Raw genomic sequence first — 27738 nt, 5'->3', positions numbered from 1 at the left:
GGGTAAAACATCATTACAGGAGCAGTGAAAGGTCTTAATGATATAGAGCTATCTTAGTAAATGGTTATTTTTCGGCAGATGAGGCAAGAGTACATAGGGATTCACATTTCCGTTTTTGCGCGTGTGACACTGTTTACTCGACCTCCACTAATACTATGCATAGTCTGAAGTATCCATTTGACAAAGGCGGCTCTTATCTCTTTCAAAGCGCAATTCGTGTGAAGTATATCAGACGATCTCTAATAGGTACTTGAGAAATTAACTTAACAAAAAAAAGGCAAAAATGGGAGAAAAAATTGAAAGCAACGTAAAACGCAGGCAAGGGCTTAGGTTAGGGTTGGTTTGTCACTGAGGCACATACCGGTGACTTGAGACGAGTTCCCTTTAAAATCAACAGCGCAAATATTGTGCGCGTTTGAAGGAAAAAAAGGTGGAGTAATATTCCATTGATATTGAAAGTGAGGTATTTTAGAAGGAAAAGGAGAGTCCCAGGCAGCTTGCGGAAGTCCGGCCTCTATGCCTTTTGAAAGGTGGTCAACCAATATCTTTTGATCAAAGTTGAAATCAGCACATCACAGAAACGTTCACAGTTTGATCTTCGAGAAGGGAGAAAGCTGGAAAAATGGCAATCCAATCAAACGACTCAATACCTTTGACCTCAAGAGATATTTTGACTGTGGCCATCGAAGGAGGTCTGATGTTGATTATCAGTTCTGTTGCCATAATGGGAAACTTACTGATTTGTTTTGTTACGTTTACCAATCCACGTTTTCACACAGTATCCAATGTGTTTGTCGTATCTTTGGCTATATGCTACATTTTTGCAGCATTTCTCGTCCTGCCTACAACAGCAGGAACCCTCTTAGCGGGAAGATGGCCGTTTGGTCAAGTCTTGTGCGACATTCAGGGATTTACTTTTTCAAATTTCATTTGGGTGTCTCTGTTGACGTTGACAAGTATGGCGGCAAGCCGATATTTCAAGGTAACTCATATGGCCTTTTACAACAAAGTGTTCAATCTTGATCGGTCCATTGGAATGATTATGATTTTGTGGGTCCTTACTGCTGCGTTATTGGTCGCTCAAATAACCTTTGGTAGGGCCGTTTTTAGATTTTCTGCCGAGAAATTAATCTGTTACATGTCCTCAAGCAAGGAAAACAACCAGCATGAAAACATCACCAACTCAGTAATAACGATGGTGCTTTACACAATACTGCTCATTGTGTCGGTCATTGCATGGCACGCGACCAGAAGACAAGGCTCATACAGTCACTCCTCTCCTCAACTGGAAAGAACTAACACTAAAACCGAGATTGAGTTCAAAATTCTACTAGAAGAGAGAAGAACAAATCAAGTGTTATTGGCAATGATCGTGGAGGTTCTTTTGCTATGGTTGGCGGCTATTATAATCAAGCTGTTAGAGTTGTCAACTCAGTCATCCAGCTTTCCACGTCAAGTTCATCTCGCCACTACGTTCCTTTGGTGCTTTGTACCTGCCCTTCATCCTTTTACGTACGGGATCTTATCCAAAGCATTTGCAAGGAGAGCGATACGAATTTTTCACCGGTTGCCACGATCGAGCATACGTAGGAATAAGGTGCACGCTGAACAGGCCGAAGAATCCGTGTAATTTGCTATCTAGATGAACGAATTCGAAAACTAAAATCCGGGTCAGTAAAAGAGATACCGGTGATAAGTTGATAAAAATATTCAAAATAATAAAACGGGAATACGAGATGTTTGTCGATAGAGTTTCATAAGCCAATATCAAGAGTCAGAGTTTTGTTATGGTTCTATTGTGGTTATTGAAATAAACATTGCTTTTTCAATGATGTTATACGTCGGAAAATAACGTTTTTTTCGACGAATGTTTTTAGCTCAGGAATTATTTGTCCCTCGTCATTTACTGTAACCAGGTAAGAATACAGCTTTGTCACTTACGTACCTATACATTTATATTTACACTCGCGATTAAATTTATTTCTTACATTATCATTTCTGTACACGAAAGATTGATGGGTGCTAATAATCTTAAAATCACAACAACGCACTTTACTAATAGATTTGGAGTTTGAAAACTGTCACGACAAAATTGTAATCCCTTATACAATATATCATCCGTATTGTAAATGAAGAGTCGTCAAAGGGATACACACTGCATGCCTGAAAGTATATCATCATCTTGTACAACTAGTGTAAGATATATTTTACTACAATAATAATATAGAAACATCATATGTACATTGCTGTGTGAAATAGGCTGTCTACAGCATACCCGTGCTGTAATGAGCTTAATCATTACCATTACAATTTCCTCAAATGTGATTGGTGCATTACCTGCTTCATTTTTCACTAATCATTCTGTACAGCTGTAATAGGACAGTTGGCTGTAACCGGACCGCAGAAGAACACAGTCATACTAGGTCCACTTAGCTAAATCCATCAATCACAGAATTTATCACAATAACCATAGCAACAACCACTTATCCAAAGAAAAAGAAGGCAATTTCCAAAATGCAAGAATATTTAACTAAAGACATGGTCTCCACTGGAGATATTTGTTCTAGGTGTGTTTGTTTCTACGGAAATTGAAATGGTTATGATTAATTGAAACAGGATTTCTTGTCGTCCAATTCTGTCAGTAATCATACTCGTGATAAACAAATCGGACTCCCGCTACGCGGTCGTCCGATTTTGTTAATCACTCGTATGATTACAGACCGAATTGGACTCCACTCGGTCCTATTACCATTATTTATAACCCTGATTCGAGCGTCAGTCTTTGATTTCCACCTCTATCATTTACCTTTTAGCCATGAAGATTTACAAACTAATCATGGTCAGCTCGTTCGATTCTTATTCGTTGTTTCGTGAAAATTATTGGTATGTCAATTATAACAAAAACAAACAGTGTGTACATCTATTTACATTTAAATCTCTATTCATGGTCAATTTTTTCATCTTAGCCCGTTACTTATCACCCTCCATGCTGATGTATTCAACAAGTTTTCGTGAGTCGTAATCAAAGGTTACTTGTTACCTGATTTATGAAACTTCAACACCGAATTTAATTTTTCTGCTCTTACACTTTTTACGGTTACGTTCACCGTCCTCGACAACATCATTTATTTATTCAATAAATCATTCATTTGTTCGTTCATCCCTTCGTTCATTTCATTTAATACTTTTGGGTGGGATTTAGCTCAAAACCATGAAATTATTGCCTAGTATTTATCATTTAAAACTTCAATTTTAAGCTAAAACTAATCATAATCTGTCCAGTTGTTTTCATCAGCCATTTTTACATTCAATAATTTTTTTTATCATGCAGTTGATCAGTTTGATTGAAAACAAAAAAAAACCAATCGGCTTAAAATGTTTACTATTAATACCTTGGCCTTTCAAAGAAAACCAATCTTTGTAAGTATTTGTTTTCCTCGGAGCAATTTATAACTTAGCACCATCAGGAGTACTAGTATTGTATTTAATTCTGCACTTAAAAACTTTTGTTTAGCTTTCCTTGAGAGACAACTTCACCAGTGCAAATAGTTACTGTGGTGAATTTGAGCTCTTCAAAATTCCCTTCATTGCTGTTATCTGAACGAATGTGATAGTTGTCTTTTCGACTTGTTAGAGCATTTCCGATTACAGTTGCACTTTGTGTTCCATCTTCTGTTGCAGTGATTCCAACTCTGCCCTTAGTTTCGCAGCATAATATTTTTCGGAACTCACGTTTAAACAAGTGATTCATGCCAGCATATATGAAAGGATTGATTGTGTTGGAAAAGTAGAGGAGAAACATGCAGAGTAACTCAAAACTCCGAGGCATTTTCCCCACCAAATTGAAGCGCCTCAAGATGACAATCACCCAAAATGGAATCCAGCAGATCATAAACGCAAACACAACAGCAAAAAGCGATTTACTCACTTTTATCTCGTGCGCACTTATCGCTACGTTTCCTGTAGATCTCTGAATCGTTGAAGACGCGCCCATGTTGTGTTGTCTGATCATTTTGGCAACTTTTATGTAGCTGATAATGGTAGACATTAGCGGGACCAAGAAGAATAGTGTTAGAACGATCCCGTAATGAATCATTTTTCCGCTTTCGCTAAAATGAGCCAAGGAACATTGTGCATAGCCCTGAACAAATTCAAAGCCTTGTAGACCAGTTAGGCGAGGAACAAGGACATAACATGCGACAAATGACCACACCATGATAAGCAAGGCCCGTGACTTGCGCGCTGAAAACAATTTTCTATATTGTTGGTCAGATTTGCACATTCTCACATATCTGTTAACAGCAGTCAGTCCCATAGTCACAGGAGAAACGTAGATCACAAAAAGACTGAAAAAAGCGTGAAGCTGGCAAAGAACCTCTCCAAAACTCCATTCGCTGGTTATCAGTACACCAGTTCCAAGAGGCATGACAAAAACAGCGGAAAGCAAGTCACTTACTGCTAGAGCGATGATGTATAAGTTCGTGGTAGTGCGAAGTCTGTTGTTCTTGTAAACTGAAATACAAACCAATGTGTTTCCAGTCAAGGACAGAACATTCAAGATGATCAATGAGCTTATTTCCACAATCTTTAGGGAAAGACTCCTAGAAATAAGATCGTCAGCCATTTCACCGTCCACCGCCGGAAAGCGTAGAGAATATGCTGCTACGTTTCCTTCCTTATTTGTTTTATCAATTTTTAACGACTTGTAAAGTTACAAGAAAAATACATTAGCACTGAGGGATCTCTCTAGCTGCTGGTGTCAATGAGGGTGTAAGACTCTAATGAGCCTGCTCGTGTTGATGAAAGCACACGATTGAACAAAACAAGAAAATTGTCTTATTGATTATGATCGGTTTGTCGGAATAAATTTACTCAAGTTGGCAACGTTTGAATAAAAAACACCTGGCGTAATAGATATATCTTGATTAAAACCTGGAAGAAATATCTTTTATCTATCCCGATCTTCTTTTGATTTTCAGATACTTTTGGCTAAAAGGTTTAGTCTACAAAACTCTGGGATCTAGATTTTTAGATAAGGAAACTTCAGGGATATTGAGCGTCACTAAGCACTAAGCACAAGGAAGATTTTAAATAAATAAAGCGAGTGCCAGCCTTCCGCATCAAACAAAGCAAGATATAAATATTGATTGTCTAAAAATTTTTCAAAACAACCCGCAGCTCGAATTGAATCGGAGAAATTGAGTGAGAAGAGACAAATAAATATCAAAATATTAATAAATCAACGACCGGTTACAACTATGGTATCAGATCACTCTCTCTCTCTTTGAGATGGATTAGATTGAATATAATAACTTGCCGTTTATATCGCTTTTTCAAAACATTTCCTTTTCACCACGAAGGTGAATAGCATATTAATCTTCACAGAATAAGCAATTTTAAAAAGTTTGAGGAACATTTTTCCTTTAGGCATCAGGATGGATAATGAGGAAATCGACGGAGATTATTTGGATAAAATGTTATGTCTCTGTTCGTTTCGCACAGAAGGGAAAATTTTCACTTCTGGTGAAGTTTTAATATGAATAAATTGTGGATTCATCGTATGAGTCGAATAATAGTCCCACCCTATAACAATTGTCAACTCTAATTGACTAAGGCTGTTGCTGTCAGTTTTAAGTTTCGATTTTAATTAAAAAGAATATCAAACTAACCTAGAGAGAAAAATTTGAATTATACAAACGTTTAAAGTTATTGTGTGTTTCTGTCAAGTAAACGGAAATTTGGTCTGTGTGAATTCAAGCAGTTTTCGATTGAGTACTGAGGTTGGCTTTGTTTTGCCTTGCGCTGTAAAATATCACCATCCATAAGATGCACCTGTAAACCAATATTTTTGATTACCAAAACATGCAGGAAAATGCAGAAAAGAAAAGACAGGGTTGAAGAATTGGCATATATAACAAGATGACGGCAGGAACAGACAACTAAAAAAAGCCATACCGAATTATATGTTGTTAAAAAAGCAACATGTCAAAAGTTTAAGACAATGTCAGAAATACATGATCGTGGAATAATGACTGAGTAAATAAAGTAAATACATAAATGGATGGATGGAAAATGAATAACGAATATCTCACTGTTTTACCGCTTGATTGACACACCTGACAAAACAAGTGAATCAAACCATAGAGTGCTTCTGAAAACAAAACCTTTTAACCAAATTGTCGATCGCTGAGGGGAAGAGCTTGACAACTAAGCAGGTTTTCATTTCAAACGAGATTTCTAACCGCTTCCGTGCCAAACGGAGTATAGCCATGCACAGAAGAGAAAAAGGTTAATGGATTGGAATGGAAAATGGAATGTAAACTTCTCCAGCTCTCTGAAAGTGTATCAGAACCGATCTAGATTTCTTGTTAAAATTTTTCTCAGGACGACGGACCACAGTGGTCATTACAGACCATGCACCAGCACTACACGTAGGTCTCTAAGGCACTTCTGGTTGATTGAAGAAATAACATGAATAAACATACCTTCAGGTTCAGCAAGTATTTTGTCATTAAAGGGATTATGGTAAGTTATTTGAATAAAGGCTATCGTGTGATAGGAAGAATAGAGAAGAATAGAGAAGGAAGAAGAACCTCTATGTTCTATTTGAGTTCTATGGTTCACCTTTCAATGGTCCTCGAAGAAAACGAGTTCACATGCATGTTAACTCTTTAACTCTCATGAGTGACCGAGACAGAGTTTCTCTTTACAAGATCAATATAATATAAAGCAGACAAGCGATAAGGATAAACAAAATATCAATGAGGAGAAATTATTTGATGCAATACAAAATTCTCCGAACTAATATCATAAGAGTTATATGGCAGACAGTAAGGAATATTACTAATGAAACCTTGGGAATAAAAAGGCAAATAGACTTACTGGTCGCGTAGGTACTACATGCTCATTTTGATTTGTCGGATTGAGATATAAATTCAATGCAGTTATAAAGACACTTTAGAGGCCCACCTTCCTATGTCCATAGTGCCGTGTAATGAATTACTTGAGCAACGGTTTCATTCGTTACCCAAATATCACTTAGGGTGTTATTTAACTTTGTATTTAAGACTCAGTTGGATGTTTTCTCCAAGTAATTATATATTTCTATGGAAATGACACAGTAATCACCCAACAGTTTGATCAGAATTTGTCATCATGACCATAATAACCAAATAAGAAATATGAACAGATCTATGTGGTACTGTCTCTCTTATTGCTGTCTAATGGGTACGCAATATCAGAGGATTTCTTCTAGAATCCCATTGAAAGCTAAGGGAAAATTAGGAAATAATGACAACAACAACAGCTTCATACAAATAAACACCTGATAATAACACTGGATGAACATTCAAGAGGCAACCTAAACGCCCATGAACTATCGAGTTTAATGAGGAGAAGTTCTCAAGTGACCAATGTTTTTTGTTTGTTTGTTTATATTTTTGTCTGTTTGATTTTTTTCTAAGCGTGACGAAAAGCAACATAATCACGTGGCAAGAAAACCAATGTTACTTTCATTTCATAGGACATGGGCATTTAGACTGGAATTTAGATGAATTTCACGGTGGTGTCTACATTAGAAAAATGATACCAAAATATTTGGGAACAACATTCATTCTACTTATTTTCTTATTTGCAATTGATATAAGAAGAAAATTATTTATACTTGAGGTGATTTATTCTTTTGTAGAGCAGGTAAAGGTATAATGCTCTATTTGAAAAATATGTCTTCAAAGAAGATTTTTTGTTTTTTTTACTTTTTAAGCCAGACGAGATTTTCATATACCCGAGGAATTATTCATATTCAAAACTGAAAAGAGTAGATTATATTGTTTCTGTGGCAACGAGCGGTTTATCGACTATAATGTGAGCGCTCTCTTATGTAAGCTTTGTTACCAACCTAAACGAAAAGATTACCAAGAGAACCTTACTTTTACAAACGAAAATAAAAAATAAACCTGTCGTCATTAACATTTCCTGAAATAGGAAAAAATTTAGAAAAACTCACTGAAATAGTAAAAATGGATAAGTTTACAAACGCTACCAGGTTTTTGGTTCTTCAAATTTTGCATGCACTTACATGTACAGATTTATTTTTATGACAACCCTGTAACGTTGCTAATATGACAAAAGCCACGCATGTTCTTCTTAATTATGTCCCCTCTCAGTCTTTAATACTTTTCAGTTCCTTAAGTGAAATTTGTTGTGCAAGGGAACTGAAGCATCAATATAAACAATGTATCAGACAGGATACACGATTATTCATATTTGGACTTGTCACGATAACCTCTTAATTGATTATTATTGAACGTCGAACATGTGCGCATTGGTTTTTTTACCGAGCAAAGACTGAAATTAAAATTTGCTGCCGAAGATCGATCAAAATGCTACAATTTACATGGAAAGAGCTTTTTAAAACCTTTTTCTAAAATGATACCATAGTATTGTACGTTTTATTTTTGACAGAACTGCCTTTCTTGAAAATCAGGCTCCACGTACGAGCAAAACGGGAACAAGTCTGATCTATAGAAAACCGCCGCTTTGTGGAATACCTCGAGACAAACCTGGTAGTATACAGTGAATAAACATTTGAACCAAGAACTCAGCTCCTTCTTATTAAACTAATTTTAAAAAACTCCCTGTAATTTCAACTGGAGTTACAAAGTTTTCCTGAGAAGTGATTCTGAAACGAAAGAGAACCGTATAGTTCAGTATGAACGTTATATCAGCATTTCAGGTTAGGAAACATCAACCAACAATGCAATCACTCTTATTGCGCGAAGAACGGAAATTAATGACAAATAATCAAGTTTCTCCAGGGCAATCTAATCATTAGTGACATTTCATATGAAAGGAATGATATATATTTCATGCCTTGGTGTTAAAGGTAATGCTACGGTAACAACAATCGAGTGTTTGCTCAGTTTAGTCTATTCGGAAAGTAATTCAGTCATTCAGTCAATGGTAACGACCAACAATCTTGGTCGTTGTCGAAGGATTGTCATTAGTAATGTTGAATATGTTCTCGCTCGTGGGAAATATGTTGATCTATCCATCTGTTTAAAGAAATAAAAAATTACGCACATCTACAGATCTTTAAATCATAGCTTTGGTTGTGAGCGATTTACTCTTAGCGGTCTTTGTGATGCCTATGACTGAATAAGTTCTGTTTTCAGGATAGTGCCCATTCGGAGACACAATTTGCCAGCTCCACGCTTTCATTAATTTATTTGTCATCTACGTTTCACCGGCTGCGATGAGTTTATCAGCTGTTAAAAGATACGTGCGGATATGCTCATCTAACACAAGCTGAAAGAAGCTATTTTCTCGCCAAAGGTCTCGTACTGGGTTGATGTTATGTTTGGTTATTTGTGGCTGGCTACATTGCAATTCCAAAATTGGTAAATTTGCAAGATTTTGAGTTTGTGCCTGGTTATGCTCAGTGTTCAGTATAACGCCGTGGAGAACAAGAAAAAGTAAGTCATAACGCAATAGTCTTAACTCTTATTCTCATCACCCCATTGTTTGCTGCAACGCTTTTTTACTCGAAAGTTCTCAAAGCTTTTCGTCAGTAACAAGCAGGGCTCTTGCCGTCGCCTACCGTCTGAGACACTCGATACGAAACGACACCCACATAAATTTTCCGCTCAAGAATTGGACTGAGTAGATCTTTATTCACGGTTGCAATCACTTTCTTATCAATACAATACAATACAATACGTCTACTTTATTTACCCAGGCTACATCTCGGAGTGATAAAAACTCTATAAAACATGTGCGTGAGACAAAAAACGTTGAAAAGAAAAGAAATCAGTAATTTAAGTTACCATTCTTAAATCTATCTAAAAACTTGCCTCTTTAAAAGTCATTTAAAAGTAGAAATATCCTTGACGTTTATAACATACGTAGGTAACGAATTCCAAAGTTTTGCTGCCAAAAATGAGAATGACTTATGGCGCCTTTCTAGATTGAAATTGGGTAACGTTCAAAGTGCCCCCGACCCTCTTAATTTATGATTGCAGATTTTAATCTTAAAAAAAAATTCCTCAATATACCTTGGGCTTCTTTATAAATACATTTATATACCAAAACCAGGGCCTAGAATTTTCATCTTTCTTCAAGCGTTCTTACCGGCCAGCCATATTTAATAAATGATTGTATGGGGTATGCTTTCCATACCCTAAAATAGATCTAAGAATATTATTATTGGTGTCTTCTGGTTCTTTAACTTGACCTCTTCCAACTCCAAGTAATAGCGGACAACAATATTCTAAAAATATATGCTTTATAAAGGTGGCATATTACTTCTAAAGGAATAATCCTGCGATTCCTCCGAAACACAAAGGCTTTGGCAGACGCCTTTTTTACTTTAGTCGGAAACATGAGCGACAAAATTGTCATCTACACTGAAGTTAGAGCGATATGGTACTGGACCTATAGTCTTTACCTGTGTCTTAGACGCATTGATCTGTAGATAGTTTTGTCGAAGCCATGTTGATAATATATGTGGATCAGAGTTAATAATATATTCTATAACTGGAGGGGAAGCGTCCGATGCATATTCAGTAGTGCTAAGAAGAAAGTACCGGACTGGCGTGTCGTGCGATTAGCGCGCGCGCTGAGACATTTCAATTTGACCAGTTCGTTAGCAAGTTACGCGTGCGATTTCTCATGTGTGTGTTTTTCAGTTTTAGTCGCATTTTGGAGGTTTTTGTGGTTGAGTTTGTATTTTAAGCCGTTACCGTTTTACCGTCTTTTTACCGATTAAACGTGCCTGCTTTTAAAGGAGATTTTTGTCATCGCTTCCGAACAAGTGTCATCTGGTGTCATCTGCATACAACCGAAGAGAGGAAGAGAGGTATTTCTAACCTGAAGGTTCAAATCATTGATATTAATGTTCAAAAGCAAAGGGCCCAACAGGGACCCCTGAGGGACCCCAGTTTTGATAGGTTTCCAGTCAGAGTAAGTGCCATCCAATTTGACTCTCTGTCTACTATCTTGCAAGTAATTGCTCATCAACTTCAATGCTTAATCTGTGAAGCCATAGGTTCTAAGTTTTGCAAGCAGTAGGCCATGGAAAAAATAGAAACTGGTTAGCAGTCAATAGATGTCTTTTTGCAGTACATCGATGGTAATATTTAGTCATACTCATCCTCTTCAATTTTACAATCTTGGTACAACGCGGGATTTTTATAAAAAAGATGATCTGGTCTCTGGATTAAACTCTGTCAGAAAAGCAATCGAGAAACAAAATTAACTAATACTGTGTCCTGCTTAATGTCACAGAGGAACAAACAACGTTCCATTCGTTCAAAGAGTTTCTCTTCTGACCTGACTTAAAGATAACCCTCCGACTTCAATTTACACATTCACTTAAGTGTAACTCTGGAATTGGCTTTTTAAGAAACTTTAGCTTGACTTTAACCATGTCAACTGGGCTGTCATGAGTGGTCTGGACGAACAAATACACAGTTTATGACACGGGCTTTCAGACATGACAAAACACAGTTTTGTAGAATTAGCCTTCGCTAACCTTCGCCGGGGGCATGGTTGTTTCATACAGTAAATAGTTAAATTGATTTTTTTTCAAATAAGCCGTATGGCCCACTCGAGGCAAAAAAGATAGGTGGATACAATGTGTTTCTAGGGTAGTCAGCGTTTTCCACAAGCAAAATCCGTCTGAAAACAGTGGAAACTTTAAGATCCTCTTTGTGCGTTTGCTATTATAATATTTTTATTAAATGAGCGTTGGAACCTAAACCGATCAATATTCTGCGTGGAGGTTATACCTGTGTCAGAGTGTGATGAATAACAATGAACAACTTCTTCAAAATTGAGATACTTTAATGCATCAGTAACCTGTATCAGATTCTGAATGCAATAGGTTAACTAGTGCAAAAAGCATGCAGGTATGCATCTAAGGGACTTACAGTGTAAGAAGCTTGGAAACAATCTCGGATGTAATTTCGAAATCATTCACCGTCTCATTTTAAATTTCTTCCTCATCTTTATTATTTCCCCCACCCCTTCTCCCCCAATTATCTATGCTGCCCGTTACACAACTTAGACAACTCGTAATAAACCGATCTTAAACTTTAAGTAAAGAAACAGATAAAAATTCAGTGTGAAGATTCCTGGTTCAAAACCAAGGATGAAGTAGTAACAGTACAGTTCAGAGATATTTTCCGAAGGAAGAACGACCCAACGCGCTGGCTTCGTTCATTAATGACAGCCATGACGTCATCTAAGATGAGGAAAATAAATTTTTACAGACAACTAAGAGGCAAGCGTCCTCGCCGGTTAAGAAAAAACCGCTCTCCTTTCATCCTTTCTCGATTTAAATTGTTTTTTGACCGATTCATTCGCCGCTTAGTGTCTTGAATTTTCAATTCGTACACAGTCATGACTGTATTTTTCTTTGTGGTGACCAGAGAAACCCAGCGGCAGATGCACTTTCCTTTTGGAAAAGCTTTTCTGTATATATTTACACAAAATTTCTGTGAAATGCACGTACGTGAACTCTTTCTGTCAGGGATAAAAAACGTCATTAGCTGACCGAGCCAATTAAACAGTGGAATAAATTGATCGATGAACGCTTTGTGGATGAGAGCGTCTTTGTGACGAGATACAGGGAAACGATAAGATCTTCTGCTATATTTGCTAGTAAGGACAGAGTCATGTGCAATCAAGTCAATAAAATTAGCCGATAATAAAGAAGCGAAGGTATGTATTTCATAACAAACATCATGGAAAGCAACTGAATAGTTGAGGGACTGGATCTTCATAATTGTAGGTGTAGCTCTCGGCATCCACTGTACAATTAACAAAGTAAGCCTTCATGATCAAGAATCTCGTGGAAAAAAAAAAGTTGCCACTTACCTAACAGTCATTAGTGAAATTTTAACCACACAGAGAAACACATACACGACGGAATAGTTCAGAGCCTGCATTGACCAGGATAGATACAGACAATTGTCATTAAAAACGTCTTCCTGTCGCGCGTACAAGAGTCACTGTAATCAAACTTCGGCATCCACTAGAATGGATAAGGGAGCATATGATAATTGGCTTTTTCCTACAAACTGTTTTATGTCAGATATATTTGCGCAAAATTATAAATTCAAGCTCGATAGATAAAGCAGTTGTGAACTATGGGGTTTCAAAACCAAAGTCACAAATTGAGAATGACTAGATAAAAACGGAACGAGAAATTCTTGAGTGTGTTTGATTTCGTGACAACGATGTTCGGCTGGCTGGAGATGATAACTGTGACGATACTGCTGATTTCAAAGAAGAGAAAAGCTGCCGTCCCATTTAAAGGAACGGAGCTTACTTAATGTTCTTATTGTCATTTCCTGTTTTAATGGTGCAATGGATTAAACACTCTCTCAATTATAATTAGGCAACAAAAGTATAGGGTATGTATCAGAGAAACACAATGACCTTCTATTTCAAGCAGATATGGGGGAATATCGTCCTGTGTTTTAAATTTAAAGAACGTGCATTTAGTATTGTCGTGCTTGATGACCAACTGAATTTAATACGAGCCAATCATATGTTACGGAATATAATTTGTTTGTCTCATTCAGTCATGTTTCAGCACGCACACAGTTTGTTTTGCGATTAATGTAGCAGTGAGCTATGGAATAAAACTGCACTTTGGGAAATAGGCACTGAATTTGATACATGCAGGATTACGAAGAAAACATCTAAATACATAACCAAAAGGAAGAATATTCAAGGTTTATTGTATATTGTGATTAGACAATAAAAATAAACAGTGCTGGTGACGTCACCGGGTAAATAGCCCTTAGAAGGCAGATGGTGTTTAATTGTCTCAATTTAAAATTTAAAATTTTTAGGAAATTCATTTCCTAATATACTGTTGCTAAAAGTTGCTACTTGTAGTTTATTTGACTGAACGAAAGGGTGTTTGTTGGTACCTTTCAAATGCTATGGGGATATTAAGTCGGCGAGTCGGAAACTCTTTTAATAGATGGCATTTTTAGCAAAGTATAAAATTAATAAATATTTTAGCATTTCTTTCCAATTCTATAACTGCATTCTACATTCTTCTTTTTTAAAACGAGATCTCAGGTAATTTAGGAGAAGTCGGTTGTTTGTAGAAGAAGGAAAATGTTCTCTTTTTGGTGTGCTATTACAAAGACTGTATGTTCAAAAGAAGTCAAACAAAAGCAGGATGCAGCTATTTACTTATGTCAAAATGACAAAACACAACAGGGGATCTTCGGTGAAGGCTGTCAAAACTGATCAGAAATAATTTCCTCTCGGCCCTGCTTTGAGCAAATTGTTTGCTTTGACTGAATTACGACTCCTGTGAAGCTGCCGTCAGTTTCATGGTCAAACGCCAGGCTTTACATTGAAGCCAGACGAAAGCCTTCCTTATTTTGAGTATACACCACGGGGAAAACGACTTTCTGGTGAAGAATAAATTCTCAAGCCATTTTCGCATCTCTGAATTTGCAATTCATTTAAGTTTTGCGATGATATTTTAAATTTTGCATATTCATAATTTTTTTTGCAGAGTTAAAATGACGTTTGTTCGAGACTTGATGATCATTGGCGGTCTGCTCGTATTTGCAAGCGGTTTGTTCGATGACAGTTTTCTTTTTTTTTTCGTTTTGCTCCATCTGAATCACCCATCTCCATGGTTTTTTTTGTTGCCCTTCAACGCAGTGAAATCTATAATTGTTTGCTTAGTGCAGTTCATGAGCCATTGTGTTCCTTTCCCTTTTTGGGGGACGGTTGTTCTTATGATAACACGAAATAACGCATTTTCCATTTACACTGTCTGTATGGGTCTTATGCGAAATTACCGGCTCGGTTCATTACCATGAACCATGTATCAAGCTGCAGTGTAAGGAAAGGTAAATAGGCCTTTTACATGTTGTTGCTAATTATTCTGATGTTTCTATGGAAAAATTACTTTGCTCAAGTACCTTGAGAGGCTATTAACACGTGCTTAGAATACAGATCATCTCTGTTCTATATTGGTTATAAATGGCGATTGAATTATCTCCATGTAACCCGGCTGGGGAGTTTTCTCAATGACCCGTGGCGGATCTATGGGAAGGGGTCTTTTTAATGTAATTATCCGTCTGTTCACTTACTGTACAAACTCCATTGAGATCCTTTTGCATCTATACTTGATATTTATGAGTATCGCAAAACTTTCTTTCAGACTAATAAATCGAATTTTATCATAATGCTGCTCTCTAAATATAATACTAATTCAGTTTTGAAGAGAACTGTAAGCCCAACGAACTTTAGATAGAGTATACTTGTACGTAAGATGTCACCAAACTGTCGTTATCGTTGGAATTTAGATAGATATGTGTTGTTTAAATTCTTAAAGCACAATCTTCGGATACTTTACGCTAACGGTTAAAAAAAAATGTCATTCACCTTGAATGACGGTGAGAAAGAGGTCAGTGGTATGTGATGTTTGCTCTCTGAGGTCGAGACTTAATTTCCGTTGTCCGTATTAGGGAGAGCCAATGTAATAGAAGTTTTTTTTGACAGAAATCCTATCAGAGTTTTATCGCAGCACGGAAGACTACCTGCAATAAAGAGCAGTCCGTAAGGAGGGGTTCGACTGCATCATATTGCAGATGGCAATGATTTTAGCTACTAGTATAAATGCTGTTGTAGGGGAAAGCAACGTTACTAAGGAAACAAGATGCTGTTAAAAGCGTTAAATCGAGCCTGCTTGAGGAGTATATAAGGAATAAGAAGGTGACTTTTTCTTGAGAGCGTGTGTGTAGTTATCACAGCCACTGGAGCCATGAGGTGAGGGGTAAAAGAGCGCCAGTTGCTGACTGCCTTTGCAGTGGTGGGTGAACTGACAGATGATAGGATTATTGGACCTAATGACAAAAATAGAAATGAGAATATACTCAATTTGAGTAAAAAAGTGATTAATGTAATAATCATTCGAAAGGTCCCATAACTTCAAAAATTTTGTCCAATAAGTCTGATCATTCTTCTATTCTTCTACCACTGGTGCGAAATATTTCAGTTTTCAGAACATGAAATCAGGTGATTATGTATTATGTATTATGGTCTTAGCTCCGATCAGATTGGTTATTTGTAATAAAGAGTAACAAATATTCCGCGGAAATAAACTATTCCTATGAATACCTTTCTATAAACCTTCAAGTTCATACATTTCAATTATTTCATATAGACTCTGAAAGTATCGCACTAAGATATGTCTAAGAGTACACAAGTTCCTTGAGGATAACTCTCACCATAAAAATATCTGGCATGAGAGTCAAACACTTTAAAACGGCCATCATCAGGAGAGTAGACAATAGCAACAGTAATGCAAGCAATTGTAAAAATGAATATGTATTCCTCTGATATCGATGACTCAAAAGCTCTTTTTAAGCCTACACAGTAATCATATCTTTAAATGGTAGCCTCATGATGGACAATACTATTATACCTTGCACTGTATTTCAGCTGGTAAATTTCTTCTGATACTGTGAGCATTGCTAGTTGTAACAAACTACTCTAAAGTGGATTTCCAATGAGCATTACTTCTTTTAAGTCACCAAGGTTATTTAATATTCCTTTCATATTGTGATATAGTAAAGCGCGCACACTCATCGCAGTATATTGTTTTCCTACATTTTTTCCAACCACAACAACATCTGCTTGACTATATGATGCTTTTGTTATTTTACTGGGATGAACATGGCGCATAAATCCTCCACATCATTAGAAAGCTGGTACTATGTACATTTGCCTTTACGAGTTACATTTTGTACTAACTGTATGGGAAATTACACGTAAACAATCTCAATACTTAAAGATATTTTTTTCGATGTTTGCCTTTCTCTGTATAATAGCTATATAAAGATAAATGCTTGCCCAAAGACTTTCTACAACTCAATGGTTTTTGGTGCAGCGTTGATCGTGTAGAATGCCATTTCGTCCTCATTTTTTTTTTTACGGACTTAATACTGTGATCAAAGTCTGCGATAAATTTTTGACGACATCGGAATGTTTTTAGGAATATGCCTCCACGCCAATTTCTTTATTTTATTTTTTGTTTTTCTTTCGTGAGGGCCTTTCTGGTTATTTTTTTACAGGTATTCTGCTGAGAGCATGATCGAATCGTTGTCACCGCACATGTTTATTACTACAATTAACGACTATCACATTAATAGACCTTAATTCTTCTGCATAATTTATTTTCTTTAAAACGTCATTTTGCTGTACACACGGCGCTGATTTGTCCAATACAGCACACTTTTGTTGTGTACATAATTTGAGTAATATGTCAGCTTTGTCCGATCCCAGATTTTTTGACAGGGCATGCACAAACATAGCACAAAATGCGAACACAATTTGAACACAAAAGTGGCAAAACTAATGCAAATAATAGCACTAGCAAAATAGAAGCTGATAATGTACTTAATTGAACAAAAACATGATAATGTCATCACTATGATAAAAGTCACATAAATTCGATGATTAAGTGTACCTTCACTTTGATAAGAGCCACTTTTGCAATCCGGCAACAAGGCGTCCGTATTGTTTTTGTTTTTGTTTTTTTTTGCTACTTGATCACGCCGCATTATGTCTTTATCAGCGCCTAAAAAGTTAGGAAATGGCCTGCAGATTGAGACTCTCGCCGCCTTCGGCTAGGCTCGAGTAAAAGCGTCTTTTTGTTGATCCCTTAAAGTATATTGCAATGAAAGGAGGTCAGCTTTAACTTGCGCCTGACTGAAAATTTAGACCAAAACATATAAAAAAGGAGAATTTCAAATCAAAGCAAAGGAGAAATTGCTTTTTTTACTGTCCTTGTAGGTAAAAATTTTATGGTCTACAATCAAAAATTAAATCACACGAAAGCAGACAAGGAATGTCAATTACGCCATGGTCTTCTTGCAAAAATCAGAACCAGCGAGGACCTTCTATTGGCCAAAAATATATCAAATACCACCAACGGCATAAAGCACTGGATAGGTCTTGGGTATTCCAGGCAGACGTAAGTAACAATTGTAAACTGTGTAATTTTTTTTGAGCATTTACATGCAGGTGGTGGATCTGGTAATGATCTGCAATTCGGATATTTTGGGGTTATTTGTCATTATGTTACTGTTGCTGTAGCGTTTTTGGATTTGTTTTTTCAGAAAATGGGCCTGGACTGATAAGAAGGAAATTACAAGGCTGAGAAAAGTTGACATGATAAAGGACTATCGTGGAATAGAAAATCAGAGCAATGTGAATAATTCTGGGCCGTTCTGCTGTATGGTAACTGATGATAATAGACTAGAGTGTACAAACTGCACTGAGGAGCACGGCTATATTTGTGAAGGTTAGACGCAGCTTCTGTCAGGCAGTTTTATCTAATCCTAGTTAGAGGTGCCTCATTTATGAGTCCACTTTCAATTAGACTATTGGCTGAATTTTATATCAAGACTTAAAAGAGTACACAACTTAGCTAAGAACCAGTGATCACGCGTATATTTTTTGCACTTTGTTGGGTGATACTTTTGAAGAGCTATTAACAGGATGAATATAATCAAACTTACCCAACTGACTTACCCAAAGTTTGCCATTTCTCCAACACTTAATTACCCCATCTTAATCGCGTTGAGGCCTAGGCCTTAAAACTTAAGGGGTTACACTGGCTTTGAGCTTTATCTTCGCTTCTGTTCTGTTTGTTCTCTATGTGTTTGAAAGGGATTTAGCATTGCTTAAATACTTTGACTCTTCCTATATAACTATCATTTTAAAGAGAGACTTAAATGTGAAATACTTCACTAAGAGACCTTCTTTCGTTTCCTTCAGTGAATACTCCACTGATCGACTTGACTTTTGCTCTCAGTGCTACTTCTCCTTCATCTAATAATACTTTTGCATTTATGAAAAGCACAATCTGCGCCATTATCGACCAGTATGGCATAAACAGAATACGCTACAGCATTTTTGTCTTCGGTTCTGATGCCATAATAAAACTAGGTTTTGTCAACATGCGAAGCAAAGACGCCTTAACCTCACACATCGATGAAATCAAAAAAGCTTCTGGATCTCCACTCTTGGTCAAAGCTCTAGATCAAGTGAAATCAGGATTCCAACAGTTTTCTAAGGGTTCCAAGGCAAGTCGTGCTCTTGTTGTAATTCTGGACGACAAGATGGTCTTCAGTAACGATGATTTAAATAAAGTGTTGAAAGATTTAGATAATGAGCGAGTTTTCATCGTTGGTGTTGGAGTTGGAAACTTAGTGAACGAGACAGATTTGACAGCAATTACGAAAGATGAAGCACACATACTAAGAGTTGGCTTAAATAAATCGGCAAATGTCCTTGGAGGGGAAATCATGGATGTTATACAAAGTTACTTAAAAAGTAGGTCTCTCTGCCTTCTCTCAGGAGGTTCTTCTGAGCTGGTTTCTTATTTGTTCTGACTCTCAGGCGTGTTAAGACTATCTTTTATTTCAAAAGTCCGTGGTCTCATTACCTCAGTTGGTTTAATTTTCTTACCATTAGGGTTACTTCTAAAGCATTTATGCCCTAAGATATTTCATTTCTTGTTCTTGACCTTGTGCACGGGCTCACCAAAGAGACCCTTCCTTCATGTATCTGAGTTTCCATCCTCGTAAATCTCATATACATGCTCTTTGGTTGTGATGTTACTTGAAGTTGATTTCCAGTAGTTTTTTTTCACGCAGAACAACCTCCGATACGATTGCAAAATTCTATTCTTTGCTGAAACGTCCTAGAACTCAGAAAAAGGCAACTTAGACTATTCTAGTAAAACGTGCACCATGCAAGACGCAAAAATCTATTTTAACTTCTTTAGTTGATAATTTTACATTTTTCAAGTTAAAAACAATTGATTAGCTTGGTTCTTCTGTCTGTAGTCCTGCATTAATTATATATTAATATATATCAAAAAAGAACATCGCCATTCATCCCAAGCGACGTTTAACACGTTCACGGAAATATCTTCTAGTATACGCTCCTCATGATAATAGAAAGTTTTACACTTAAAATCTTATCGTCGATAATAATCGTTATAACATTAATTCGTATCAAAGCCGCAACGTTTTCTGTGCCTCAATATTCAAAGTGACAGTGAGCTTCTATTGTTTCTGTATGTTTAGAGGAAGTTTTACCGTCATCTGTAGAGGAATTATTGCCTTCTACAGGACAGACACGAGCGACCCCCACTACATCACTTGCGTCAGAAGTAACAGTAACAACATCAACTAACATTGGAAAAACAGATACCTCAACGATCATAGCGTCTAAAACATCCAGAATGTCAAAGGATTTATCAGCGAGTGTCTCTCCAACGGAGACTGGTAATAATCAAGAGAAGGTGATTATCACATTATATAGTATCAGTTCAAAACAGATTGATCAGCATCTACTGAATAAACTAAACAACCGATCACCAAACAACCTCTCAGTTGATAGTGATGGTAGCTTCCGCCTATAGCTGGCTGCAGTCCTTCCCAGGACTACTTAAACGTGCATTTTGCTTTCCCACTGTTTCTTCTGAGTTCCAGCCATTTGCCATGTATGTCGTTTTATGAGGGTCTCGATGGGGTGATGGCTTTTAAAGCTAACGGTTGAAATGTTGGACATTCTACAGCTTAAGGTCTACCCAAAGAGGTTTTGTAGGGGAGGACAATTTTTTACGGTTAACTTTTCTACGAGTAACGGTTAAAATTTGTCAGTTTTTACGCCTAACGGTTAAATTTTTCGGCTATTTTACGGCTTGCGGTTAATGCCATCGAGACCCCATTTTATCACTTGATTTTTACAGTTTACTGCTTATAACAGAGCGCAGAAAAACAATTCAATACAACCTTATCTCTAGATTAGACGTTATTACAACGTAACCTTATATACCTGCTTATTTCTTTTACATCCAAATTGACGTTGGAAATTGATTATCTTTGATACACAAAAAGATGGCCTACAATTTGAAATTATATTTATACTGCAAGAAAAACTGTAAGAAAATGCGTACCAATACAAATCATTTATACAATTAACAACTGTAAAATGTTCCTTTGTTTCTTTAAGATGGTTGAAAAATACTTGGATAAGTTGAATCAGTTAAACTTAAGTGACGAGAATTCTCTCCAGGTAGGCTAGATACTCAGTATGTTTTTATCAGCTCATATGTAATTGTAACATTGCGTATTGCTATATCCCTCATGAAATTGTTATCATTCTTATTTTTATTCTTTTTTTACTGTTACGGATGATCATTTGATGAGTTTCATTATGATTACGATATTTAGGCTGCAGTCAATGAGACAGAGAAATTGCTTACAGTTTTCCAAAAAATCGCAAGTAAAGAACGTTCAGGCGTAAAAGTGAATTTGTTGCTAGCCGCTCAGCACCTTGAATTGCTGGCTTCACAATATGCTGAGAAGCATATGTTGAAAAATGGCAGCTACCACTCAACCACAATACCCACTAAAGAACACCTAGGTGGGTAATGCTTTTATACCTTTTAACAAGTAACAACGCAATGTATTATAGGTCGTAATTAAAATATGATTAGATGTAACGATTGTTCATTAAAAGGAAATAAGAACTGCGAGTGGATCCAAAAATAGACGGAATTCGAGCCACAAATATCAGAAATTTTCGTTGATTTTTCTTCCCGTTCCGCGGACGATTCGAAAAGCAAAATAAACTGAGTGAAGCCACAGAAACGGTATTATTGATCAAGTTTCTGCTGTCTATCCTGGCGTAAATTTTTTTTACAAATAAAGATAATTTAGTTACTTCCTTTGGAATAAGCCTAAGAATAAGTTTTATTATTGCTTCTCTCCCTTTAATAGTCATGGAAGTTCAAACCATTAAAGCAGGTCATAAAAAGGAAGTGACGTTTCCTTCTGAGGAATTTCAAGGTCAACCGTCAAGTGATAATAATTTATTACGTGAAAGGTTCATTTTACCACCAAAACTTTTCGAAAAACAAGGTATGTTAAAAAAAATGCAGTATGTGTGTTATGTTATCAACCAGGCAGCTAAAAATCTTCAGTCGCACATTATTCATTGTAATTTATTGCCCATATTGGATCTGCAGTGAACATTTTTTTTAATATTATCTAATTATATGCTCTGTGATCCTTACGGGTAAGTTTTCTTCGGGCCTCAAAGATATAAATGTCAGTACGAAAATTTGCCTACCTATAAAATGTTGGGAGTAGAGGCAAGTGTTGGAAGAGTATGAACGTGTATAGTACACTATATCCTTCTGAGGATTTTTTAAATTTCGCTTGGGAATTTGTTCATCATGTTTTTAACAATCGTGAACGCTTAAGTGTATCTTCTTCTCAATAGAAACTGTGGTACTCGGAATAGCTTACCAAGACCTGCACAAGCTTCTTCCAGATGAATGCCAATACCTTCTTGATGGGTATGTATTTTAAGACATACGGAGTAGAATTAGACAGGAGCTTATTCAACTTCTAATACATTGAATACTCTACTTTTTTTCTCTCTTTTCTATCTAAATATTTAGATGAGACGATTAGCAAATTTTTACAAACGAGCCAGATTGCTAAAGGAATCAAATACATTTTATTTGCAGGAAGAAAATGATAAATACTAAACTCCAAACACCAATCATAGCGTGTTCTCTCTTACCGGCCCCGCCACCAGTGCTGGCACAGAACATTACTATTTCATTTACTTTACGAAAGGTAAAAGTGCACGTCTCATACGCTGACGAACTCCTGAAAAAGATGTTCTTGTTATAGTCTTTGTATTTCCTTTTTTTCATATTGTTTAGAATTTCTACAGTTGAAAAGATATATATGATTTTTCATCCAGCCATTTAAAAACGATATAAGTTCCATTTGAAAAGATCCTTCTGGTTGATTGATATGGGAGCAACACGAAGCATAATCTGTGGAAACACTAATGAATGCACGATGTAGTTAGGGAAACTGTATATTCTGAGTCGATTTTTGCAATACGTAATTTTATGAGTTTTGAGTGTATTTCATGTAGACGTTGCATGTAGACGTTGTAACACTGTTATTTTTTCTTTTCGTTCCGTCTTTAAAGTTTATAAAACCCGAGGACAAGCCTTATTGTGTATTTTGGGACTTTGCCATCAGGTATGTTTTCTTAGCTGTACATGAGGCTTAATTCATTTCACAACTTATATTACTTGAAATACTTTTTTTCTGAAAACGACCATTTTCTCTAAAAATGTCGCGACAGTAAATGAAAGATAAACTTCCCGTCCATAGGAGTCAGGTTAACGGCTCCTGGTCAAGCAAAGGATGTTCCCTGATTAATAGAACAGACACCAAAGTTGTGTGCAGCTGCAATCATCTGACGAACTTTGCAATTCTTATGCAACTGGGAGAAGCCGAAGTGAGTTACAAAGTAAAGTATAGCTATCCTGTCGTGTTATTGATTTGCATCCGCAGTACAGTACATCAGCTACCATTTGTCAATGTGTGTCGTTTTATACCTGAAGCGGTTAAAATATTTTTGATTAAAACTTGTTCAAGTTAAGTACTCGGTATTTTTGTTTTAGATTTCTCTCAAACATCAGCTCGCATTGCAAGTCAGTACATTTGTCGGCTGTGGATTGTCGCTTATGGGTGAAGTGTTTACCATCTTAGCATATCTGGTTTTTATGTAAGTACAAACTCTTCTTTTCTAGAGGTGCTTGACCAACCGACAATGTTGGAGATTTATGAGATTGATTTTAATGAATGTGTCCTTTTTCCTTTGCCTAGGAATCTGAAGCAAGAACATATTCAGATACGATTCAACCTTGTTGTGGCCATAGCAGTGGCGCAAATTCTTTTTCTGGCTGGAATTGATGCCACATCAAAACAGGTAACTGCAAACATATCTGGTCAATCACATGAACTTTAATTACAGATGACAAAGATACTTCACTTGATTACTAGAACATTTGTAAATATCATCAAAGTCAACCGTGATAATTTCTCCAGCAGGTCAAAATGGAAAGGTTAAGGTACACTGTAGATGTATGCTCCAATGAATCTTGAGTAAACGAAGAGACAAAACAACAATTCAAACTTAGACCTTATGGCTAAACTAATTTATTTTTTTGTTTACAGGAAGCTTGTATATTCGTGGCAGTGTCTATTCACTATTTTTATCTAGCCGGATTTTCTTGGATGCTCATGGAGGGAGCCTACTTGTATCTGATGGTGGTTAAAGTATACAACGCCGTCGTAAGAATGAAGTTGCTGTATGTTTTCTCCTGGGGTAGGTAAACCCTATTACTGTGCATGCACTATTGTTATCCCTTTCTGTATCATTATAGAAAAAAAAAAAAAAAAAAAGGTAAAACTAAGGTTATACCTTGCATGTATAAATCTCGCTTGGCGATAACTTAATTGCTAGAGTTTAGGATCGCATGTATGATGCAATCTATTGATGTCAAATGTGAAACAAATGCAAGAGTCGTTTAACTATATTTATGGCGAGATATACACGGAGGTAACTCACTGTTTTGTAGGATTTCCTTTTCTAATGGTGATTTCATCCATTGTCATCGCTTCTGGCTCTGCTGAGGGAATATCGGGCTACGTACATGGTGACTTGTAAGTATTTAAAAGGGTATATTAAAGGCTCAATATTTTCCTTATAACGTCAGGGAGTCCTATATTCTATCCTAGCGCTTTATTAGTGGCATTGCAAAAGGTTGCTGGGGATTCTTAGTAATGAAGAGCTTGTAAAGTCTCTTTGTGGTTCGAACTGACACAGACCGGTAAATAGCGCTTTAAAAAAGAAACGAATTAACAATCGTGATCAAAACGAAATAAAATTTGATCGTGTGTTTTTCATTTTTGTTCAAAGATTATTAATTTCTTCCTTTCTACAGCTGCTGGGTTTCATTTTCAAATAGTTTAGTTTGGACCTTTGCCGCCCCAGTCCTCGTGGTTTGCCTGGTGAGATGGCTTCTGTTATAGTTTTCTCTACTATTTAGAAGAATTTCTCATCATTGTGATTGTGGCAAAATTATACACAGCGTTCGTTAATATATAAGTGACATTAAGATGACTGAACCTGAAATAAGCTCCATTTCAACAAAATAATGAAAATCAATGCTCTCCAGTTTGTTCTTCTTCTGTTGTAGAAATCATTTGTACATGTACTTGTTCATTTCATCAGATAAACTCCTTCATCCTTTGCCGGGTGGTGTATGAGATGACGAGAATGCACTCTACGAAAGACACCTCTAACGTCAAGTGAGTGTGTGTCTGCACCGTGCTGTCATTTTCTGGTTTTATCTCAAATTGAATGCTCACTTTTCCCCTCAATATCTGATTATTTCAGACAGGGGTTAAAGGCATGGGTGGTGCTGTTTCCTCTCCTAGGCCTGACCTGGGTATTTGGAATTTTTAGCATTACAGCTGCCGGTGTGGTGTTCCAGTATATCTTCACCATATTTAACTCACTTCAGGTAACAATTTCAAGCTTGAACAACTTTGTAATGGGAGCCTCTAAACAGTATTTTATTTTGCACGACAGTAACAGAAAACGGTCTTGTTTTCTTATTGTAAACTGTTATATACACTCCGCGATTGTTAACAGTAAACAATATCACAAGGGCACCGATTGATGATGCAGCTCAGCGAGATAGACTTCTTACCTTTTTCCAACCAAACACCTCTTCACTTAAGTCCTATTATGACTCTAACTCTTTGCCACGCTGTGATGGTGACTCGAGATACCTCGCACTACCGAGACATCAGTTAGTGTTCAGCAAAAGTCTTTTCCATGACTATTCTCATTCACCGTACAAGACTAGTATCCCAGACTAATGCAATCACTCGTCCTTCTTACATTTGATACCTTTAGGGATTCTTCATTTTCGTCATTCATGTCCTGCGAAGCAGTGATGTACGCGCTGCATATCTTCGCAAGAAACAGAAGTGGGACAATTCTAAGAATTCAACCTTCCCAAGCTCTCGTTCAGTGGCAGAAAACTCAAACGCTGGTTTGGAAAAGCATGACATGAATAAAATGCCTCTCAGAAAGGAGAGCCCTGATCCAACCTTTAGACGACATCAGGTGTCTCCCATTAACTCGGACAGAATAGACACAAGAGAAAGCTGCATCACTCCTGTTGACGCAAAGTGAAGTAACTTTCAAAGTGAATTACTAAAGAGGAAAAGGATGTTATTTTATTAACTTGTGGAGAAAAAAAATTTTTTTTCACCATTTTCTGAGTATAAGTTCATTAAGAAATGAAAAAGTCACTAGGTAGGGAGACCTGATGAGTTCAAGATAAATATAGTAATGCATATGTCTGGTTCGTTTAAGCTTCTTATATTAGCTAAGAGGACTCTGATTAGTAAAACTCAAATTGTGTCCAATAAGTTGCAGGTTGACAGTATAATGTTTTCTTGGTTTATTCGCATTGAATCTACTTGTAGTTACCATGAACCTCCGCGAACTGGGAAATTTGACTGTGTCTGCTCTGGAAGCAAACCGTGAGGTAGAATGTATATCTGGCATGGTACCGAAATTTGTCGCTCGATAAGTAAAGATGAAGTTTAAGTTTTCCAATAATTTTGCATTTTCCAAATTATTTCCATTTTTATATTTCACAGTTAAGACTAATAGTCTGCGGTAAGTGATTCCAAGGATTGATCATATTTTGGAAACATAGCTCATGTCCGTTCTAAAGAATGTGTTTTGTTTTTCTTTGTTCTCTCACTAACTGAAAAGATGTCACTAACACTGACAATAGACATTATCAACTGAGTGTAAATTGGCTACTGTAAAGAGTTTCAAAGCTGTCGTTTCGAGCGTTGGCCCTTCATCAGAGCGAATGGAGGAATTGTGGGTTGTGTGTGTGTTTATAAGTAGAAAATGGAGCTACGCTAATGGTGAGAAAATGGTAACAAGAAAAAAGTTCCTTATGTTTTTCTCGTTTTTGAATTAAATATGTGGATGTTGTGAAAATGAAGATAGTGCCAGTCTCTAAATCGCTTTGACGTAATTTAAAGTTTTAAGAATAATAGATTCAACTGCGTGGTTGTAAAGGTGAAATTTGAGATTGAACAGAATGCAGTCGATATTTTCTTTCTGAGGGTGGTAGCTGCTTTAACGACAGAGACAGGATAGCCACGTTTATCGCAAATCTGGCACATTGCCTCCGATTTGTGGAAAAAATCAGTGCTGTCACTTCATAAACGATAATCAGGTTTTCGACTTTTTTCAACTCAGTTGATACTACTAAATTACCCTGTTATGCTCTCCCACCTACGCAGAACCACAGTTTCTTTAGAAAGTTACATCCTTTGCAGGACTACATCCATACCAAGACAACAACGTTATACCTGGGAGGCTTTGAATGTCCTTGATAGGAACATGCACTGGAGTAATGATTAAAAAAGAAAATGATTATTTAAAAACACCTACCTATGTTATCGTGAGAGCTGAAGTTAGCCTGAACGCGAGTGCTCCTCACAAATGAAAGCTAAAGCACTCGTCAGAAAGCCGATTATTCTCCATGATGACTTTGTACCTGCTTTAGGGTAGCATTTATTGAATGAAAGACAAAGCTAGGTCCTGAATATTTTTAAAGTGTCATTCTGGGTTGGTACTGACCTTTCTAAAAGATTTTGGCCTCGCAGTTTGACGTGGGTTCCTCTTGCTTTTGCCAGCATTAAGTCTCCTGGGAGGAAGAGAACCTTAAACCTCCGCAGATACAGAAGTTATATTGGCGAG

General features: G+C 36.7%; 3 protein-coding genes across 8 annotated transcripts; 2 read left to right on the top strand and 1 right to left on the bottom strand.

Annotated features, from left to right (window-relative positions):
- Positions 1–546: 546 nt before the first annotated feature.
- Positions 547–1737, top strand: LOC131790946 (putative neuropeptide Y receptor 11). Its single transcript, XM_059108242.2, has one exon. The coding sequence runs from the start codon at positions 623–625 to the stop codon at positions 1628–1630; it is 1008 nt and encodes a 335-aa protein (XP_058964225.2). The 5' UTR covers positions 547–622; the 3' UTR covers positions 1631–1737.
- A 68-nt stretch (positions 1738–1805) lies between these two features.
- Positions 1806–12995, bottom strand: LOC131790944 (melatonin receptor type 1B-B-like). 2 transcript variants are annotated; one of them, XM_066167110.1, is made up of 2 exons: positions 12877–12995; positions 1806–4512 (listed from the first exon to the last, which is right to left on the bottom strand). In XM_066167110.1, exon 2 carries the CDS (start codon positions 4424–4426, stop codon positions 3497–3499), a length of 930 nt encoding a protein of 309 aa, XP_066023207.1. In that variant the 5' UTR covers positions 4427–4512; positions 12877–12995; the 3' UTR covers positions 1806–3496. The 2 variants fall into 2 exon arrangements, with proteins under 2 accessions (XP_066023207.1, XP_058964221.2); XM_059108238.2 differs by lacking the exon at positions 12877–12995 and having other exon boundaries at positions 1806–4790.
- LOC131790949 (adhesion G-protein coupled receptor D1) lies at positions 12603–26974 on the top strand. Of its 5 annotated transcripts, none has more exons than XM_066167106.1 (21): positions 12603–12720; positions 14543–14604; positions 17836–18016; positions 18162–18346; positions 18823–19380; positions 20139–20356; positions 21070–21132; positions 21291–21483; positions 21840–21980; positions 22345–22420; positions 22595–22706; positions 23074–23126; positions 23262–23388; positions 23555–23658; positions 23760–23862; positions 24111–24261; positions 24515–24599; positions 24881–24947; positions 25171–25247; positions 25336–25462; positions 25861–26974. In XM_066167106.1, exons 2-21 carry the CDS (start codon positions 14550–14552, stop codon positions 26140–26142), a joined length of 2958 nt encoding a protein of 985 aa, XP_066023203.1. In that variant the 5' UTR covers positions 12603–12720; positions 14543–14549; the 3' UTR covers positions 26143–26974. The 5 variants fall into 5 exon arrangements, with proteins under 5 accessions (XP_066023203.1, XP_066023204.1, XP_058964228.2 ...); XM_066167107.1 differs by lacking the exon at positions 12603–12720 and adding an exon at positions 14326–14438 and having other exon boundaries at positions 20184–20356; XM_059108245.2 differs by lacking the exon at positions 12603–12720 and adding an exon at positions 14326–14438.
- Positions 26975–27738: the final 764 nt, after the last annotated feature.

This window comes from Pocillopora verrucosa, chromosome 5 (assembly GCF_036669915.1).
Source record: "Pocillopora verrucosa isolate sample1 chromosome 5, ASM3666991v2, whole genome shotgun sequence".
Taxonomy (NCBI): domain Eukaryota; kingdom Metazoa; phylum Cnidaria; class Anthozoa; order Scleractinia; family Pocilloporidae; genus Pocillopora; species Pocillopora verrucosa.
Note: the sequence above shows the minus strand (reverse complement) of the source record. Positions and strands in the feature narration are given on the sequence as shown.

Excerpts from the sequence above, each read along its gene's own strand:
- LOC131790946 (XM_059108242.2), top strand. The coding sequence starts at position 623 with ATGGCAATCCAATCAAACGACTCAATACCTTTGACCTCAAGAGATATT.
- LOC131790944 (XM_059108238.2), bottom strand. The coding sequence starts at position 4,624 with ATGGCTGACGATCTTATTTCTAGGAGTCTTTCCCTAAAGATTGTGGAA.
- LOC131790949 (XM_066167106.1), top strand. The coding sequence starts at position 14,550 with ATGACGTTTGTTCGAGACTTGATGATCATTGGCGGTCTGCTCGTATTT. Across the intron at positions 19,381-20,138 it reads TATACAAAGTTACTTAAAAA|AGGAAGTTTTACCGTCATCT; the intron begins GTAGGTCTCTCT and ends CTGTATGTTTAG. Across the intron at positions 21,484-21,839 it reads ACCCACTAAAGAACACCTAG|TCATGGAAGTTCAAACCATT; the intron begins GTGGGTAATGCT and ends TCCCTTTAATAG.